The sequence below is a fragment of the Neofelis nebulosa genome, chromosome X (assembly GCF_028018385.1).
Source record: "Neofelis nebulosa isolate mNeoNeb1 chromosome X, mNeoNeb1.pri, whole genome shotgun sequence".
Classification (NCBI taxonomy): domain Eukaryota; kingdom Metazoa; phylum Chordata; class Mammalia; order Carnivora; family Felidae; genus Neofelis; species Neofelis nebulosa.
Genome location: NC_080800.1, coordinates 9,769,674 through 9,789,198, shown reverse-complemented (window position 1 = coordinate 9,789,198; position 19,525 = coordinate 9,769,674). Strand labels below are relative to the sequence as shown.

Here is a 19,525-nt window from a genome sequence, read left to right as displayed (position 1 = left end):
CCTTCTCTTTAAGAAATTATAGCTCCAGAGGTGCCTGGGTGACTCAGTCGGTTGAGCATCTGACTTCAACTCAGGTCATGATCTTGTGGTTCACGAGTGCAAGCCCCACATCAGGCTCTGTGCTGACAGCTCAGAGCCTGGAGCCTTCTTGGGATTCTGTGTCTCCCTCTCTCTCAGCCCCTCCCGAGCTTGTGCTCTGTCTCTCTGTCTGTCTCTCTCTCTCTCAAAAATAAATAAAAACATTTTAAAAAGAAAAGAAATTATAGCTCCAATTTTCCCATACCAGTAGCTTAAATGAGAAAAGGTGAGTTTCAGAAACACGTTTTTATTAACCACTAATTACACTATCATTTCTTTATGAAGATATTTGCTAAGAGGGGAAAACTGTGGCCTTCATAAGCTTTTGATTCTCAACAGAGCACTACCAAAGTGTGTGAGCCTAACATAGATCTGTAATTGCTACTAAAAAAAAAAAACCCTACATTTTTATTTTACCAAAACAATCAGACAACAAACAAACGTGGCATTAACAGGAATGAGCTGTAACTGCCCCATATCTTCTTTTTAGGGTATACCTTCCTACAATTATCCTGCTTGTAGATACTTGTCCCCATGCCTCAACAAGCTCAAGCAAAAACATCTTCCTACAAACATCAAGGTCACAGAACAGGGTCCGAAGTGACAAAGATGAACTTGTCCTTGGCCAACTTGTGCTGATTTCTACTTTGTCCTTATTAAACAACACTGTAACATACCATTTTGTTCAGTTCCTTAGAAACTCATAATTAAAGATAAATCATCCTGCAAGATTAACTAAGAGACTACTTAAGAAAGGATGGATGGTGCATTGGGGATTTTTCTTCTTTTCCTTAAAAAAAATTTTTTTTAGGGGCGCCTGGGTGGCGCAGTCGGTTAAGCGTCCGACTTCACCCAGGTCACGATCTCGCGGTCCGTGAGTTCGAGCCCCGCGTCAGGCTCTGGGCTGATGGCTCGGAGCCTGGAGCCTGTTTCCGATTCTGTGTCTCCCTCTCTCTCTGCCCCTCCCCCGTTCATGCTCTGTCTCTCTCTGTCCCAAAAATAAATAAAAAAATGTTGAAAAAAAAAATTAAAAAAAAAAAAAAAATTTTTTTTAATGTTTATTTACTCTTGAGAGTAAGAGAGAAACAGTGTGAGCAGAGGAGGGGCAGAGAGAGAGGGAGACACAGAATCTGATGTAGGTTCCAGGTGCTGAGCTGTCAGCACAGAGCCCGATGCGGGGCCCGAACTCATGAACTGTGAGATCATGACCTGAGCCAAAGTTGGACACTTAACTGACTAAGCCACCCAGGCGCCCCTTTCTTCTCTTCCTTCTGAAGGGGCTTTATTTATTTTTTTATGCTTGGAAAATTTCTAAAAATTTTTTTAACGTTTATTTTATTTTTGAGACAGACCCAGAGTGCGAGAGGGGGAGGGCAGAGACAGAGGGAGACACAGAATCCCAAGAAGGCTCCCGGCTCCAAGCTGTCAGCACAGAGCCCAACGCAGGGCCCGAACTCATGAACCGTGAGATCATGACCTGAGCTGAAGTCGGTCACTTAACTGACTGAGCCACCCAGGTGCCCCTATGTTTGGATAATTTCTAATTATTGTCAGGTAAATTTCATAGGGTACTTCTTCAAGATTCATACCTGTAGTGGAAGGAGGATGCTATGGACTGAAGCAGAGGAAGCACAGGGCTAGTAGGAGGGGTAGAGTGTCAACATTGTTTCATTTGGGAGAATTGAATAAAGGGCACGAACAGGTAGGCATTTCCGACTTTGTCCTCTGAGTAGCAAGTAAAGGTAGAATTAATTTTTCTATTAATAATCACTTTAATGCATAAACTTCATCAAAACCATTTCCCCTTTGATTTTTTAAGATGTTTATTTATTTTGAGAGAGAGAGAGAGAGAGAGAGAGAGAGAGAGAATGAGCACGAGTGGGGGGAAGGGCAGAGAGAGAGAATTCCAAGCACGCTCTGCACTATGAGTGTAGAGGCCAACACTGGCCTCAGTCTCACCAACCGTGAGATCATGGCCTGAGCAGAAACCAAGAGCTGGATGCTTAAACCAGGAACCCCCGCCCCCGTCATTTTTACCAAAGATTTTTTTCAAAGTATTCTCAAAAACCTAGTGTAGATGGCAATTTCTTTTACATTACAGGTAGGTCCATTTCCCTACCGTATATTTATCATATGTGCATCATGTGAAATGAAGCATTTTTAATCATTTGCTTCCAGGTTTATAGCAACGGCAATTGACAGATATTCCAAATGTTTCTAATTGGGCTGCAGAATTTTTGAAAAAATGGTGAAGAAATAAAAAACACTTAAAAATATCCATCTTAGCCTTTAAATGCCATCTAAACTTTAGAGGTCAAGTATCGTAGCCAACATTTATAAAAGTAATTGTAAAAGAGACTGATGCAGCCACAGCACAATATAACCATGTAGCCATGGATATAGGGTAAATCTAAATAGCAACCTAACATCAGAACCATGAGTTATAGTTACAAAAGTTCTTAGATGTTTGAAAAGAAGGTATAGCAGTCAACTGTTAAGATGGCCCACGATGATTTCTGCCTCCTGGTATTCACCATCTATGACCAAGATGGCCGACCAACCAAGGCCATTACAACTGTCCATTTTGGACACAGGCTAGTTTCTCTGAACTGAGGTGATCACTCGCATGGAGCAGGCAGGACCTGTGACTTACTTCTAACTAATAGAATATGGCCCAAATGATGGGCTGTCACTTCTGTGATTGGATTACTAAACATGGTGACTTCCATCTTGCTAGCAACCTCTGTCTTTTGCTGGCTTTGATGAAGCTGCTGTATGGGAGAGGTCCACGTGGCCAGAGACGGAGCACAGCCTTTGACTGACAGCACAGGAGGAACTGAATCCTGAAAACAACCACGTAAGCCTGAGCTTGGAAGTGGATCCTAACCCCGGGAGAGGCCTGGTCCCTCACTGACACCTTGCTGACAGCCTTTGAGAGATGCTGAGCAGGGGACCCAGCCAAGCCTCGCCTGGACTCCTGACCAAAGAGACGGTAAGATCACAAATTGTGTTATTTTAAGCCACTGGGTTTTGAGATAATTAATTTGTTACACAGCAATAAATACCTAAGACAGAGGGTAATTGCTTTCCATTTTTATTATGTTGGTGAACCATGACTTAACATCAGTTAGTATTGTTTAATGGAATCAACATACAAATTGTTATACCGTGAATCATTTTCAGTTAAGACCACGTTCTTCAGACTTTGCCAAAACAAGCCTTCCGCCTTGGGGTTGTCAGGCCATTGAAGGATGGAGCTCTTGCAGATCCTTTGGCGCAGCCTCAGATACTGAGAATTCTGTAGCACTGGCTCCAGCAGAATAAATATAATCACATCCATATTCTCATCCATTAGCCTCTGCAAGGCCAAGTAGAATGCCGTTTTAAAGTTCCAGTTTTTGGCATATTTTTTGGTTAAGACAAATATTGTTTTCTTGCTTTGGTTTATGCTCTGGATGAGGTTATCGATGATGGCTAAGCCCGGGTCCCAGTCCCTCTCCTCTAAACAGAGGAGCACATTTTTTTCTTCGCTCTCTTCTAGGTGGAAGCGTAGCTCATTTATCACCCAGTCGGTAACAGAGGCGTCTTTGGTGTCATAAGAAACGTAGGCATCATAGAAAGTTTGGGATGTAGAAAGAGACCTGTAGCCTTTTACCTTAGCTAAACACACATGATAGATAAACCAAACATCCCAGTAAAACCAATGGTGACCCAGGGCAGCCAACATAACCGTGATGGTGATAAAGAACGTGAAGAAACACAATATCGCCGCAATGGTGTCTGAAACACAAGTTGTTAGCTCTAGACTCACGATGCTCTTCCCTCTTTGATCCCCCGGGCTAGAGCAAATGACATCTGCCAATCTAGGAATGGTGACATCCAGATTTTCATCCATCCATCTTCGAAAATCTCCAATGTCACAGGTACAGTCAAAGGGATTCCTACCTAGTTCCAAAATGGTTAGGTTGGTGGCAATCTTAGTTTGAAGTGTGGATTTGTTGATCATCTTCAGCAGGTTGGAACTTAAATCGAGGTGTATCAGACTGCTGGCTTCAGAAAGAAAGTTGGAGGGCAGGTGGGAAATCCTGTTTCGACGCAGTAGCAGCGTGCGAAGAGAAGGCGTGAATTTAGAGAGGCTGTTGGTCAAAGAGGACAGCCTGTTTCCACTTAAGTCGAGTAACTGGAGATGAGGAAACAGCTGGAGTAGTGTCCAGTTAAAAGAATTTAACACATTATCATTTATGTATAGTTTGGTGAGGCTCTGGGGCAAGTTAAGGAAAGCTTCATTCGGGATGTGCCTAAGGTTATTTGAGGACAAATCAAGCCATGTCAGATTCCCAAGATTTGTAAAAATTTTCCAGTACTTGTCACCTTCGGCGTTCCACAAAATGTCAAGGCGGTTTCCACTGAAAACTAACTCTTTCAGGGACATGCTTCTCAGGTCTTGCTCCGTTAAAGTATAAATGCTGTTGTGGCTCAAGTTTAAAACTTTTAGTTGTGTTAAGTTTTGAATAAATCCTAAGCGGTGCGTTACCCCTGCTATTCGGAAATAGTGTGCATTGTAGCTGAGATCCAGAACTTCTAACTCTGGCAGGTCACTGAGAGCATTATCATCATCAAAGTCTAGTCTATTGTTTGTCAAATCCAAATATTTGATGTGAGGTACAGCTGAAAATTCAGTCCCGTGTAACACTTGGCCATTGCCATTAGAAGACAGATTTAAGCAGGCAATGTCATGAAAAGCTTTGAATTGCTCTCGCCCAATAAAGAAAATACTGTTCAGGCTTAAATCTAAGGCTTTGCCATAAACTGTACACTGTGGCTTTATTAAAGGGTTGGTGTTATGATAAAAATTTGAATGTGGGTCAAACTCAGTATCTGCTGAGCGTAGCCTACGGATATGACTTTGAAAAGAGGAACCACTCATATCGTTTTGCTTGATATCATTTACCAAGGGTGATATTCTGTTTTCTGACAAGTAAATGATGCTCAGGTTGGAGAAATTTTGGAAAAGGGTAAAATTAATTTGCTTAATAAAGTTAATGCCCAAGTTGATAGTCTTTAAGTTTGAGAGACTCATGAGGGGCTGGAAATCTTCTGCTCTAAGTTCCTGGAACACATAGCCTCTCAAGTGCAACGTCTGGAGCAACTTCAGATGAGAGAAGTTTTGAGAAATGTTAATATATCTTGGATATTTCGCCTTTACATAGTTGTAAGATAGGTCAAGAATTTCTAAGGAGGGCAGTTTTGTTAAAAATTCCCCAGAGGCTATTTCGTCAACTAAGTAGTTGAATTCCAGATGTAGCACCTTCAGATTATGCATACTTTGAAACCACATTGCAGGAATCTTCTGGAGGGAAGTGCTAGAGAGGTTTAGGTAGCGAAGTTCCGTCAGGGTTTGGAAAGCAAGAGGATGGATCTGAATTGAAGAGCCTCCTTCACAAGGTGTACAGGGAAATGGCGCGTTGAAACACCTTGGACAGTTCCCGCTTAAATCTAGCACTCTCAAATTTGTCAATCCCTTGAAGTCTTCCTGACTGATGACTTTAATCTTGGCATTGCTAAGGTAAAGTTCTGTTAGGGAGTTTGGCAGTTTAGGTGGCACATGGACAAGTTTATTAAAAGACAGTGACAGCACCTTCAAATTTGTAAGACTTTCAAACGTCCCATCTTCTATGTCGAAAGTTTTGTTATTACAATTATTGCCAAAATAGCAGTTCCAGCTCAAATAGAGTCTTTCCAGATTCGTAAGTCCAGAAGTATTCTTTTTAGCCACCCAAATTATGTTGTTTTGAATTAGACTAAGTTCCCTCAAAGACCCCGGCAAACCAGCAGGTATTTGGTCTAACTGGTTGTCTTCAAGCAGTAGCTGGTTTAGATTTTGTAGGTTGAGGAATGCCCCATCTGTAATATTCATGCCACTTCTGTTTATATCAGGGTTTTCATTCAGGTGCTGTTGATTGGCATTGTGGTTTAGATTTATTCTAGTAAGATTTTGCAGCCCTTGAAATGATTCGTTTGTTATGTGCATGATGAAATTATAAGACAGGTCTAGTGCTGTCACATATTTGCTCACTGTTTGGGGAACTTCTCGCAGTCGACGGTCATTGCACTGTGCAATAATAGAGCCATTTTGTCTTTTCTCGTCACAAGGATAGCTTCTAGAATAATTTGCTTCAGTGAAGAACTCATGGGAATCAGAGGTCAGCAGGAAAAGGCAGGTCAGAAGCAAAGACTGAAGGGTCATGTTTTCCTAGGGAAAATCAAAAGTGGAGGCACAATGTTAGAGATTTTATGATGTTACCAGGCATTTTATGATGAAATTAACAGTGTTTCATGACACTGTGCATGTGTTTTCAAGTGTGAGTTTCCTTAACAACTAAGCAAATTGCATGAAGTCAGGTTCAGAATATTTTTTTAAAATTGTTTCTTCTTTTGATGTTTATTCACTTTGAGAAAGAGAGAGAGAGAGAGAGAGCATGAGCAGGGGAGGGATGGAGAGAAGAAGGAGACACAGAATCCGAAACAGGCTCCAGGCTCGGAGCTGACACAGAGCCTGACGTGGGGCTCGAACCCACGAACCGCGAGATCATGACCTAACCTAAGGTCGGTCGCTTAACCAACTGAGCCACCCAGGAGCCCCCAAGTTCAGAACAATATGAATGGCTCACTGCATTCAGCTTCACGGTGCTAAAAGAAGTTGGAGAAGAAGCTATCTGAGATGACAATGATGAGAAAGCCTGGGAAGCTTTTGCAGAGGCATTCATCAAGATGCCCCATCAGCATAAGACGTCTGATGCTGGCCCATAGCTATGGTTCATGCTAGAGCTGTAGCACAGCAAGTTATGTATTCATAGCTTCAGCCTTTAGCATAACTCTTGAGGAAATTTGGCCCATCCCAAGGAGAGTTCAGATCCAGGTTTCATTATGGTATCACCTAAGATCTCCAAGCTAGAGTCACCTCTACCTTATCTCCACAGCCATTTCTCTACACAACCATATCTCTTACTGGCATTTCCTGCAATTTTTCCATACCTCTCTGGTGGCACGTATCAAGATCTCTTATGTCCCCGCATGACAAGAAAGTGGACACCTTCTGTTGATAAGCAGAACAAAGTGTCAGGTATTGTGCTAACTATAAACATTTTCTTATCCACATTAATGCTCGTCCCAACACAATGAGATAGGTCCTATATTATCCACATTTTGTGGATGAAGAAACGAACTCAGAGACTTCAGTGGTTTCAGAAGGATGACATGTCTTAGAGCTGGATTCCGGTCATTCTGATTCCAACATCATGTTTTAACCAGTAGCCATCATGCTACGCAATCTCATTCTGAAGTCTTCGTGCCAGAACAGTACCTCACATGCAGACAGCACTCAAAAAAAAAAAATGTTGTGGACTGGCTACTAGAACTCATATGTTCCTTATCATATGAACATTGGCATTAATGGCTATTCGTTGGCTAACATTGTAAACTTCGGTAGGGAAGACATCCTCTGGAACACTTAGTAGACTGCCTCACTTTCTGCAACTCTCTCTTACTAGAGGGCTGGGTATCTTGCTTTTGGTAATTATACAATGCAATAAACAGATCCATGTGATTGGTCTGATGAGGGCTGTGATCAAAAGAACCCTCCAAATCTTATTTCACGGAGTATGGAGACCAACCTTCGCAAAATTACATTTTTCGTTAACGCCCAACTCATGCCCTTATTGTGAGTTAAGCCAGGTAAGAGCTCCCTTTTTGAATTCTTCTAAAATTTAGGGTTAATGAACAGTCACTGCCACACCCTTATTCTGCCATGAAAGATTTTTACGTGGATGGTGATTATTCAGAGGATCAATCATCGTTGCCAGTTTATAGCAGTCGGGGAAGAGCCAGCTCCTTATGAGATGAACAGTAGAGTGAAACAGGACTCCCAGGGCATTTGCAGTTACTTTTGGCTATTTTCCAAGTACAGCACTATCCAGGTTTCGTCAGCAGGATTTCAAGATGGCCCCTCTCACCTTTGCCCCCTCGTATTACTGCTGTAATTATGCTATGTCATGTGGCAAAAGGGAGATCATCTAGATGGGCCTAATTTAATTGCATGTGCCTTTAAAAAAAATTCTTTTTTAATGTTTTTATTTATTTTTGAGACAGAGAGAGACAGAGCATGATCAGGGGAGGGGCAGGGAGAGAGGGAGACACAGAATCCGAAGCGGGCTCCAGGCTCTGAGCTGTCAGCACAGAGCCCCACGTGGGGCGCAAACCCACAGACTGTGAGATCGTGACCTGAGCTGAAGTTGGACGCTCAACCGACCGAGCCACCCAGGCACCCCTCGCATGTGCCTTTTAAAAGCGTAGTTTTCTCTGGCTAGCAGCAGAAAGGAGAATCAGAGAGAGTAGAAGCTGGAGAATATTTGACACACTATTGCTGACTTAAAAGCAGAGGGGGCCACCGACGAGGAATGCAGGCAGGCTTTAGAAGCTGAGAGTGGTTCTCTGCTGACAGTTGGCAAGGAAAGGCCCTCTCCCCCATCCTACAGCCACAGAGAACTAAAACAGACTGACAACCAGAATGAACTTAGAAATGGATCCTTATTTAGAGCCTGGAGATCAGAGTCCAGCCACATCTTAACCTACAGAAATTTGAGCTAATAAATGGGTATCGTTGGAAGCCTCTAATAATATTAATTTGACATGTTAAATTTGAGTTTGTGATCTCCCAGTGATGTCCAGGAGGCAGTTACATATATGCCCCTTTGGCTCAGAGGAGAGTTCTCATCGAAGGATGAACTTGGGAGTTGTGGCAAGTATAGCCACGTATGAACTTGTACAAGTACACATGTATGAATCAGATCATCCAGGGGAGTGAACGCCATAAAGGATATTCTACACTTCAGGTTCTATCAACAATTTTCTCATCTTTTCTTTTAGTAGTTTTATGGTTTCATTTTCTCACATGGAGATATCTTATCCTACTGGGATTGTTTTACCATAAAACGTGAGGGAAAAACCCACATTATTTTTTTCTACATGGAGATCTGGTTGCCCCAACATCATTTTTGTATTTACTTATCTATTTACTTTCATTGAGTATAGTTGACACACAATGTCACATTAGTTTCAGGCATACAGCATAGTCATTCCACAATTCTATACGGTATGTGCTCGCCACAAGGTAGCCACCATCTGTCACCATGTAGCGCTATGACGCTACCAGTGACTATTCCCCACGCGGTACCTTTCCTTCTCATCAGTTATTAACTGGAAGCCTGTAGCTCCCACTTCCCTTTGCTCCTTTTGTTCATGCCCCAACCTCCACCCTCTCCTCTGGCAACTGCTAGTTTGTTCTCTGTATTTATGGGTCTGTTTCTTTTACTTGTTGGTTTGTTTTGTTTCTTAGATTCCACATATACGTGAAATTTGTCTTTGACTTATTTCATTTAGCATAATACCCGCTAGGTCCATCCATGTTGTCGCAAATGGCAAGAGGTCATTCTTTTTTTTTTTTTTTTTTTTTTTGCTCTGGGTGTACACGACATCATCTTCTTTATCCACTCATCTATCAATGGACACGGGTTGCTTCCTCATCTCGGCTATTAGAAATAATGCTGTAATGCACATAGAGGTGTATTTTTTTTTTTAATTAGTGTTTTCATTTTCTTTGGGTTGAGACCCAGTAGTGAAATTCCTGGATCACATAGCATTTCTATTTTTCATTTTCTGAGAAACCTCATTACTATTTTTCACATAGGTTGCACCAATTTACACCCCCACCAACAGTGCATGAGGGTTCCCTGTTTTCCGCATCCCCATCAACGTGTTTTTTTCGTGTGTGTGTGTGTGTGTGTGTTTTATTTTAGCCACTTTGACAGATGTGAGGTGATATCTCATGGCAGCTTTGATTTGCATCGCCGTGATGATGAGTGATGTCGGCCATCCAGATGTCTTCTTTGGGAAAATGTCTATTCAGGTCCTCTGCCCATTTTTAATCAAATTATTATTATTTTTTGGTGTTGAGTTGCGTAAGTCCTTTATATATTTTGGATATCATCCCTTTATTGAACATACCCTTTTGCAAATACCTTCTCCCGTTCAGTTGGTTGCTTTTTTGTTTCATTGAGGTGCAACATCGTGTGTTGAATACTGCTGTTCTCACCAACTTGATATGTTCCTTTTATCATATATTAACTTTCCTGCGTATTTGGATCTATCTCTAGACTCTCTGCTTCATCCATCTGGTCATCACTGATGTGCTAGAACCACATGTTTTTAAGAATGACAGTTTGAGGGGCGCCTGGGTGGCTCAGTCAGTTGGCCGGCTGACTTCGGCTCAGGTCATGATCTCGCAGTCCGTGAGTTCGAGCCCCGTGTCGGGCTCTGTGCTGACAGCTCAGAGCCTGGAGCCTGTTTCGGATTCTGTGTCTCCCTCTCTCTGACCCTCCCCCATTCATGCTGTCTCTCTCTGTCTCAAAAATAAATAAACGTTAAAAAAAAATTTTAATAATAAAAAAAAAAAGAATGACAGTTTGAGGGGATGTTAGTAGCCGATAGGGCAAGTCCTACTCATTATTCTCCTTTTGTGAATGGATCACTTCGTTTTACCTTTGAATAGGTCCTTGCTGGTATCCATTAGCACTACTGATTTCTATATCTTAATTTTATGCCAGATCACTATACTAAGTTCTCTGATTATTTCGAATAGTTGTTTCCCCATGTGACTTTCTTGGGTAAGCAATTAACCTATCTGCAAATAATGATTAATTTCCTAACACCCTTTATGCAGTCGAATGTATTTTCATTGTCCAATTGCGCTATCTACTCCAGAACAACAAAAAAGAGAACAGAGGCCAAAAAAGGGAAAAAAACTGACCGATCCAACCACACGCAAATTAGAGTTTTGCCTCACAGAAACCCTGGTGAACAATGCCAAAAGCGAAACAGTAAATTGGGAGGAAATGTTTGCAGTTTATATCACAGATAAGGAAGTAAGATATTTGATACATAGGCATTTCATGCATAAGTGAGAAGACAAATAACCCAACAGAAAAATGGACGAAGATATATTCAAAGACAGCTCACAGAAAAAAGAAACACAAACAGCTCATAAGGATAGGAAGAGATATTCGACTTCACTCAAAAACGTACCCTGACATACCATTTTTTGCCAATTCTACTGTGTAGATGAGGATGTGGAGAAACAGGTGCTCTCATATTTTGCTGGTAGGAATCTAAATTAGTGCCACCTCTAAGACAGAAAGAAATTTGTAATAGTTATCAAAAGTGTCAATGTAAACTCAGCAATTCCTAGAAGCAGGTCCTAACGATAGACCCTCACCGTGGTAACTGAGAGTGCGATAGATGGTGGGAGTTACTATGGAGGCCAATAAAAACAAGCAACGGGACGGTTATGCAGACTGTCCCTCCATTGGAATTTGTTGTTTCTCTCCTGATGCAACTGGGGCGATGGATCTTGGGGACGAAGACCACACAAGCCACGTGCCACTCTGGTCCCATCACACCAAAGGCACACACGAGCAGCACCTGGCTGAGGCAGTGCCTGTCAGGTTTCTGCTGTCATTTTTTCATGATAGATTCACAAAAATTTCAAAATTAATGTTTACATGCGGCCCACGAGGAACAGAGGGTAGACTCTTCCCTTAGCACGATGGGAGGAGAGGCATTTTTCGGTGGTTACTTGGGCAGGCCCGGCGGCCAGGGCTGACCCGTGCGGCCTCAAGTTAAGGCCTCCGCGTCTAATTCCAGGTGCTAGGGTCTCCCTCATACAAAGGAACAAGTGAGCTGAAAAGCCTCTAGGAGGCACTGAAGATGAGGAGGCGAGCTTTTTGAAATGCATCATTCTTTTCGGGGTGAAAAAGGCCTCCCAGAAAGCTGGGCCATAGAAAGGATCAGAATATTCGGGGGATTTGTGAGCGAGGAGCTTGAGGTTCCTAACCCCACCCTTCCAAGGGTCCTGAGGGAGGAACAGGGAGTTGATAGGTTCCACATAACCTCAATCAGAAGAGACGCACTTGGGGCGGGAGAGCGGGAAGTGGTGAGCAGCCAGCCAGCCCAGGAGCTGAGGACAAATCCCCAACCGGCCAAGCCTCCCCATCCACGGGAGAGGCGAACGGACGGCGAAGGCCCATCATCTCCCCGGGGTGCTGGGCTGAGGCCTGCGGGCAGGCCACTGGGCAAGGGTGGACAGAGTGAACCTGAGCTCACTCATCCAGCTGGAGCTGAGGAGACCCTCGAGACCCGCCCCCCCCTCCTCTTGGCCACACCCCTGTCTTGGGGTACCCAGAGTCGTGCTTCCGAAGAACTTCAGAGGGAACCGGATCCCAGATGGAGTGAGAAGGGCGCCAGGGAGAATTCACCTCATTAAGATGTCGCCAACGAGCAAAACACCATCCCACCAACGAGCAACAAACCATCCCACCCGGCAGAAGAGAAATGGCAACTCTGCAGATACGATTGAGGGGAAAGGGGGTAATTGTACAAGTAAGATAGAAAGTGCAACTATGCAAATAAAAGCGAACCTGAGGCAGAGAGAAGAAAGGACGCTTACTTCTGCTGTCCACCCCGCCCCCCTCCGGCCCGGTCCTCCCTCCCTGACACTGACTCAAAAGGTTGAATCCGGAGCCCCGGGTTCGAGACTCTGGGCACAAGTGAAGGCAGGGGTGAACCGCCAAGGAGAAAGGACAGCCCGCATCTAGAGCAGGGAGCCCCATCCCCTGCTTCCCCGGCCCTGCGGACTCAGACAGCACCCCAACAGGGGACGGGGGCGTCCCCCTGGGAAAATGGACAAGCACTGCAGCTGGGCTGTGGGTGCGAAATTAATGGGGGCACCCCAAAACTTAGTCATCAAGACGAACGGGGGTTTCACAACTTAAAATCCCGGGTGGGCTAAATAGTCAACACTTGACATAAGGGCAGAACGCAAGCCTGCATTCGCAAGGCGCCCTGTGCTTGCCTCACCCTGATCCCAGCCCTGGTGCCGATAAAACTTTATTCATAACACAGGCAACTGGTCTGCAGGCTGGAGTCAGCTAGTTTGACTTTTTAAATAGAACCTTAAAATATTACGTATCTTCATTACTGAGCTTTTCGATCTCCTCTCCTCCTTAAATTTTGCATCCAAACGTGTGTCTCACTCTACTCACCCTGGTCTCAGCCTTGCACCACAGAAAACATCTATGATCACACTGGCACGCTCTGACCAAAAGCGACTCACAGGCGTTCATCTTGGGCTGAGATGCATCTGTTGGGAAGCCCCGTCCTTGAACCTGGAGCTGCCAGTCAGCTATGTGGTGCCCCAGCCGTGAGTATGAAATAATAGCCGGTACCAATCACCTAAGGGAATCACCTACCATGAGAGCTATCGACACAAGGACAAAGGAAAAAAAAAAAATCAGACATAGGGATTGATAGAATCGTGCCTTCTGGCACCCAAGTCAGTGGTTTATGGTTTCTTTCCTTTCCTTTTTTTTTTTTTTTAAAGTTTATTTACTTTTGAAGGAGAGAGACACAGAGCATGAGCAGGGGAGGGGCAGAGAGAGAGAGGGAGACGCAGGATCCCAAGCAGGCTCCAGGCTCTGAGCTGTCAGCACAGAGCCTGATGGGGGCTCGAACCCACGAGCTTTGAGATCATGATCTGAGCCAAAATCAGACGCTCAACTGACGGAACCACCCAGGCGCCCCTGGTTTATTTTCTCAGTGCAGGTCCTCTCTTGCCCAGATTCTCAGTCCCCCACTCTGCGAGTCTGAAATCCTAAAAAAAATCTGAGCACCGGAAGACTTCGTTTGGTTTTTTGTAACTTATTTGGTAGCAAAACCTGACCGGAACTGACGTAAGGCTCCTATAATCTCTATCTATCTACTTAGCAGGACCATTCTTGTTTCAGGGCAGAAATAGCCATGCACGTGACCTGGGCCTGTCAGAAGGGTTTTGTAATGTATCATCTATGCACTGTCTTGCTAAAATACGCATTCTGAACTCTGACACCATGCTGGCCCACAGGTTTCAGATCAGGGATTGTGGATCAATACTTAAATCTCCTTCACTGGGGACACATTGGCAATTCCTGAAGTTTCCTTGGCATATCTGGTAAGTCGGAAAGCAGAGTGTGCTTGTCAACAGGGCCAAGTGACGATTTTCATGGGCCCAAAGCACTTTGGCCCTTGGGGGCCCCTTCCTCCAGTCAAAAAATCATTAAAAAATGGTATTTTACGACCGCATTGGTATAAAGACAAACATAAGTAGGCTGGATTCTGTTATTTTCCCGATTTTAAAGAAAACAAAACCTCTCTTTAAAGTTTCACCGGGCCGAGGCCCCGTGCGTTCTGAAAAGACAAGACAAGGTCTCTAAAAAGAAGTCAGCCCTGGTTGTCTATGATGTTGTCCTGGGGCTCGGACCCAGGGCTGGGGGAGCTGGGGACACACCTGCCTGGGACTTCTCCCTCTGAGCCCCCCAGGAAGGAACCAATCGTGCCGATAACACCTTGATTTTGGACTTCTGGCCTCCAGAACCGAGAGACGCCCCGCTGAAGGTGACTGGGTCTGCGCGGTCTGGATTGCTAACTGGGTGCTGCCTTGGAACGCTTAGAACAAGCCAGGGCCTGTTACAGAAAGCACGTGAATTACACACACACACACACACACACACACACACACGCCTGCTTCACTTCCCCTTCCCCGCCAAATACAGCTACCGAGGAAGCCACTATTTCACAACCGCTTTTCTCTTTTCCGTGCATAATCAGTTCTTTGGTTGGGTCCACGGGCCAGTTCTCTCCTTCACGCTCCGAAGGAACCGAATCCCGCAACGAAAACAAACCCATCTCAGGTCCCCCCTCAAACCTTCCTTCTCCGCTTGGACCCCAACGGACACCAAAAGCACAGTTTTAGAAGACCAGTGCGGTGTGTGGGATGGCTCAGAAAAGTCTGCCTTGGCTGAGGAGAGGCAGGCAGAGGTGAGGGGCCACCCCCAGGGACCCAGCCCCCTGTAGGCAGGACAGCAAGAGAACGTGCTGGGTGCAAAGGGAGTGTCCCCGCCGGGTGATGCTAAACCTAGGGCGAAAATAGTGTGCGAGGGTTGGGGAGGGGCGCTAAAGCTGCCGTCCTGGAACCAACAGCCTTTTATTTTTCCACATCCCCTTCCTAGGCTGCAAAGGGCCATTTTGCAATGATGCCTCCCCCCCACCCCCACCGTCTCCCTCTTCAGAGGCTTCCTTTGCCTCAGACCATCTCCAGAGCTGTGCCCCTTTCTCAGGATGGGACCTGCTGATATCCCCTAGTGCTCAAGTGTCCAGAGAACCTATTGATTATAAAACATGATCAATCCCCCCCGTTGAATCGCTTAGCTGTGTAGGGACGACGTGGGATTCAACCAGAACTGAATTTGTGCCAAACGGGACAGATTTCTAATTTTTCGTGGGTTCTGATTCATCTGCAGGGGACTCTGTTGCCCACGGAGACATTATGCAAGTAAGTGAGTAAAGAAATGGTTGGCAGATAGGGCTTGTCACCTTCGATGAAACTGACAAGCAATCAAAAGATGTTTTGTTTGATCCATCCCAGATCTGATGGGCTCACCAACAGCGTTGGAAGCCAAAAGAAGTCACAGCCACATGAGATGCACATATCAGTGAAGAGACGGGTCCTGATTTCCTGTGCATACAAATATGAAAAATCACACGCTATGTGAATCCCTGGAAATACAGTCGGGAGCGCCTGTGAAGTGCTTTGTCACGAAGCAACCACCGGGACCCGTGTGAGTCACACATTTTTGTATTTCGTCCTCATAAAACTCGGAGCGGTGGGTGCTGTCTGAAGCCTCCATTTACAGATGGGGAGCCTGAGGCCCAGAGAGGCTAATTTACCCAAGATCACGCCAACGGTAGGTGGCAGAGCTGAAACTGAGCCTAGAGATCCCCGAGTAGTTAGCCAATCGGTAGGGCTGGCGGCAAGCAGCTGGTCGGCAAGGATCTGGTTTCAATTATCAGCAGAGACCTCAGAGCCATACCTGGAACCTTCAGGATCCAAACGCCTGGGGTGGATCATCCGCCTTGCCTTTCTGCAAAGTGGCAGTGCCCCCGGGCTCTTTCAGCGTCTCTGTATCCAGAGAACAACTGGAACCCACTGATGGTAGACGCGTGCACCCACCAGGAGCTACGTGTAACCGTCCGAGAAGTCAACACAGCCTCTACTTGCTAAGGTCGATCCACAACCAACAGGCTGTACGTTCAGATTTACTTTGCGTTTATAGCCCCAAATAGGCATAAACTAGAGATCAGAGTTTAAAACGTAACAAATTCCTCAGCTCCGCTGAGTAACTCAGCTGAACTCCAGACATTCCGTGGGAATGAAGGCCCCCTCCACGGACTCTGGAGGTGACCCTAAGACACGCTCACAAGTAATAGCCAACTGAGTTTCAAAGACCACCCGTGAGGAGCAACATCCTCCCCCTCGACACTTGCCTCGATCCCCCCTGAGCCTGGGTTTGCCACCTGCCTGCCTCCCCCTCACACACGCCGTGCAGATTTTAGGATTCGTACAGGACAGGATGAGAGGGGGCCACCAGGGGAGAACGAGAGGCCTCCCCTGCCCTCCCCCTGAGCCACAGCCTCGGTTTTTCAGGTCAGGCGTACTTGGAGCTTTGCTATTGCTTTCTGAAATCAAACCGAGGGACTGATGAATACGCTTCAGGTCTTCCTGGGGCCTCCTCGCCCTCTGAAAAAGGACTGTGCTCTTGAAGGAAAGGACCAAAGAGCCATCCGGTGCTGCCGCAAGGCCGTGGCTCTCCTCTTGGGCACCTGCTGAGATACCCTTCACCCATGGGAGGGAGGCAGGGCATTTGAACAAGCTTAGTCTGATTTTATTACTATTCTATTTTCACTTTCTTTGTTGTTGTTGTTGTTAATTTTTTGTATGTTTTTATTTATTTTTAAGAGAGAAAGCACGAGCTGGGGAGGGGCAGAGAGAGAGGGAGACAGGAACCGAAGCAGGCTCCGCGCTGACCGCAGAGCCCGACACGGGGCTCCAGCCCACGAGCAGCGAGATCGTGACCTGAGCTGAAGTCAGACGCCTAACCGACTGGGCCACCCAGGTGCCCCTATTTTCACTTTCTTATAATACAATTATATTGGTGGCGGCTACCACGGTGGCTTACAAATACCAGGTAGCAGTTGGATAACTTTGTTTGCATTTCTATATCGATCACTGGCTGTGTCGGCCACTGTAGTCATCTTATAAAGCACCATAAAATTTCGGTACAGACTTAATTTACTTTCAAGATCTAAAAGGGGCATTAAATGCGGGGCACCTGGGTGGCTCAGTCAATTGAGCATCCGACTCTTGATTTCGGATCAGGTCATGATCTCATGGTTCGTGAGTTTGAGCGCCCCCGTCAGGCTCCGTGCTGGCAGTACAGTCTGCTTGGGATTCTCTCTCTCTCCCTCTCTCCCTCTCTCTCTCTCTCCCTCTCTCTCTCTCTCTCTCTCTCTCTCTCTCTCTCTCTCTCTCCTCCCCTGCTCATGCTCGTGCTCTCTCTCTCAAAATAAATAAATAAGCTTAAAATGGGCATTACGTAGATTTAAAAATTAACTTCACACGGCCATAAAAAAGAATGAAAGCTTGCCGTTTGTAATGGCATGTATGGATCGAGAGGGCATGACGCTAAGTGAAATAAGTCAGAGAGAAACAAATATATGATTTCACGCGTATGAAGTTTAAGAGAGCAAACATATGAGCAAAGGCGGGGTTGGGGGGAGAGAAACAGAGAGATAAGCCAAGAAACAGACTCTAAACTACAGAGAACACACTGATGGTCACCAGAGGGGAGGTGGGGGGGGGGGGCTGGGGGAAATAGGTGATGGGGATTGAGGAGTCCACTTGTGATGAGCACCCGGTGATGTATGGAACTGCATGTTAACTAACTGGAATCAAAATAAAAACTTTAAAAAAAAATAAAGAAAATTAACTTCAAACACGTAAATATATGCTAAATGGTTGCCAAAAAAAAATAAACAAAAAAACAAAACCTCCAAGAACTGTAATAACCACTAAATGAGCATGGAAACAATTGAAGGTAAATTTTGGATGAGCTTCTCTTGAAGTCAGACTTTTCAACTGCTCTTAAATCTCATTGCAATTTTTTTTTTTTTTTTTTTTTTTTTTTAGAAAACACATCACTGGGGCGCCTGGGTGGCTCAGTGGGCTAAGCATCGGGCTTTGGCTCAGGTCATGATCTCGCCGTTCCTGGGTTCGAGCCCCGTGTCAGGCTCTGCCGTGACAGCTGAGAGCCTGGAGCCTGCTTCGGATTCTGTGTCTCCCTCTCTCTCTCTCTGCCCCTGCCCAGCTTGTTCTCTCTCTCTCTCAAAAATAAATAAATAAACTTAAAAAAAGAAGAAAACGCATCACTTCTTCAAACTGTAAAGTCTGATTTTCAATCTGACGGTTCTCAACAATAACAAAAACTGATTTTTGTTAGATCTAAACGCTGTAGAATACAGTAGAACACAATCGTAGAAGTGGTAAACGTGTTTACTTCAACATACTGAACAAGCAAAGTAGCAAGCGATTTTGAACACTAAGCTTCTAGGAGTATATTAATTCCAGGCTTTGCCTAGGCCCTACGAAGTGACTCATGCATGTGAGATCACACAGCTTGCCCTTCTCTGTGGAGGTAGCAAAGGAAAAACACGTCTCCACCCACTTGACTTCCAACCCTTCAGTTCTAGAAGAGGACATCGTTTCTGGCAGGACCAGAGAGTGATCGTCAACTCCGAACTTGGAACATGCTTGTTGTCCTGTGCAAATTAATAAGACCCCTGCATTTGATTTTCGAGATTGACCGCCTATCAGGCCACATTGCCTACCTTTAGAATTGTTTCGATTCTTCACCTTTTTTATACCTCTCGGCCCCATTCATCACTTTTCTCGGTTCACGCCATTTGCCACCGAACCACATTCCGGAGTCAGAAACCATGTATTTTGTTGGAAACACTTGCCAAAAGAGTGGAAGTGGCTTACCGCTGTTCTGTCGTCGTCTTAATTTCTCATTCTGTCACCTGCAGCACGGCGGACGGTACCCTGTGTGCAGTAGGCACACTCTGGGGAAAGAAACTGACCAACTTCCCGAACTTGGCTGCTTTACCATCAGCGGAACCTCTCACGTGGTTTGCAGAAGTTGATGTGGGAAGAAGGGAACTTGCGATTTCTTAACTGTTGCCAAATCATTTATTGACTGTGCTTTAAAATTTCAAAACTGAAATTCAGGGTGGAAAAGTCATTCGTAAAATGATTTACATAACTGGTACAAATTTTTTCTTTGACTTAGAAAACTTGAGTGCGTTTTTGTAAACTTTGGTCCGGATTGGAATTCGGTTTAGGATTGCCCAAACTCATCTCTTGTTATGTGATTCTCGGTCAAATAACACTTGCATTGCTTCATGT

General features: G+C 45.1%; 1 protein-coding gene and 1 long non-coding RNA gene across 9 annotated transcripts; one reads left to right on the top strand and one right to left on the bottom strand.

Annotated features, from left to right (window-relative positions):
* Nucleotides 1-3,159: 3,159 nt before the first annotated feature.
* Nucleotides 3,160-19,316, bottom strand: TLR8 (toll like receptor 8). Of its 8 annotated transcripts, XM_058714564.1 has the most exons (4): nt 12,370-12,503; nt 11,228-11,317; nt 7,114-7,174; nt 3,160-6,331 (listed from the first exon to the last, which is right to left on the bottom strand). In XM_058714564.1, the coding sequence occupies exon 4, from the start codon at nt 6,323-6,325 to the stop codon at nt 3,206-3,208; it is 3,120 nt and encodes a 1,039-aa protein (XP_058570547.1). In that variant the 5' UTR covers nt 6,326-6,331; nt 7,114-7,174; nt 11,228-11,317; nt 12,370-12,503; the 3' UTR covers nt 3,160-3,205. The 8 variants fall into 8 exon arrangements, 7 of the variants coding, with proteins under 7 accessions (XP_058570547.1, XP_058570544.1, XP_058570549.1 ...); XM_058714561.1 differs by lacking the exons at nt 7,114-7,174; nt 12,370-12,503 and adding an exon at nt 19,103-19,203; XM_058714566.1 differs by lacking the exons at nt 11,228-11,317; nt 12,370-12,503 and adding an exon at nt 19,103-19,168.
* On the top strand, nt 14,822-15,562 carry LOC131503125 (uncharacterized). Its single transcript, XR_009257335.1, has 2 exons — nt 14,822-15,042; nt 15,525-15,562. It is a non-coding gene; the product is annotated as an uncharacterized LOC131503125 (long non-coding RNA).
* Nucleotides 19,317-19,525: the final 209 nt, after the last annotated feature.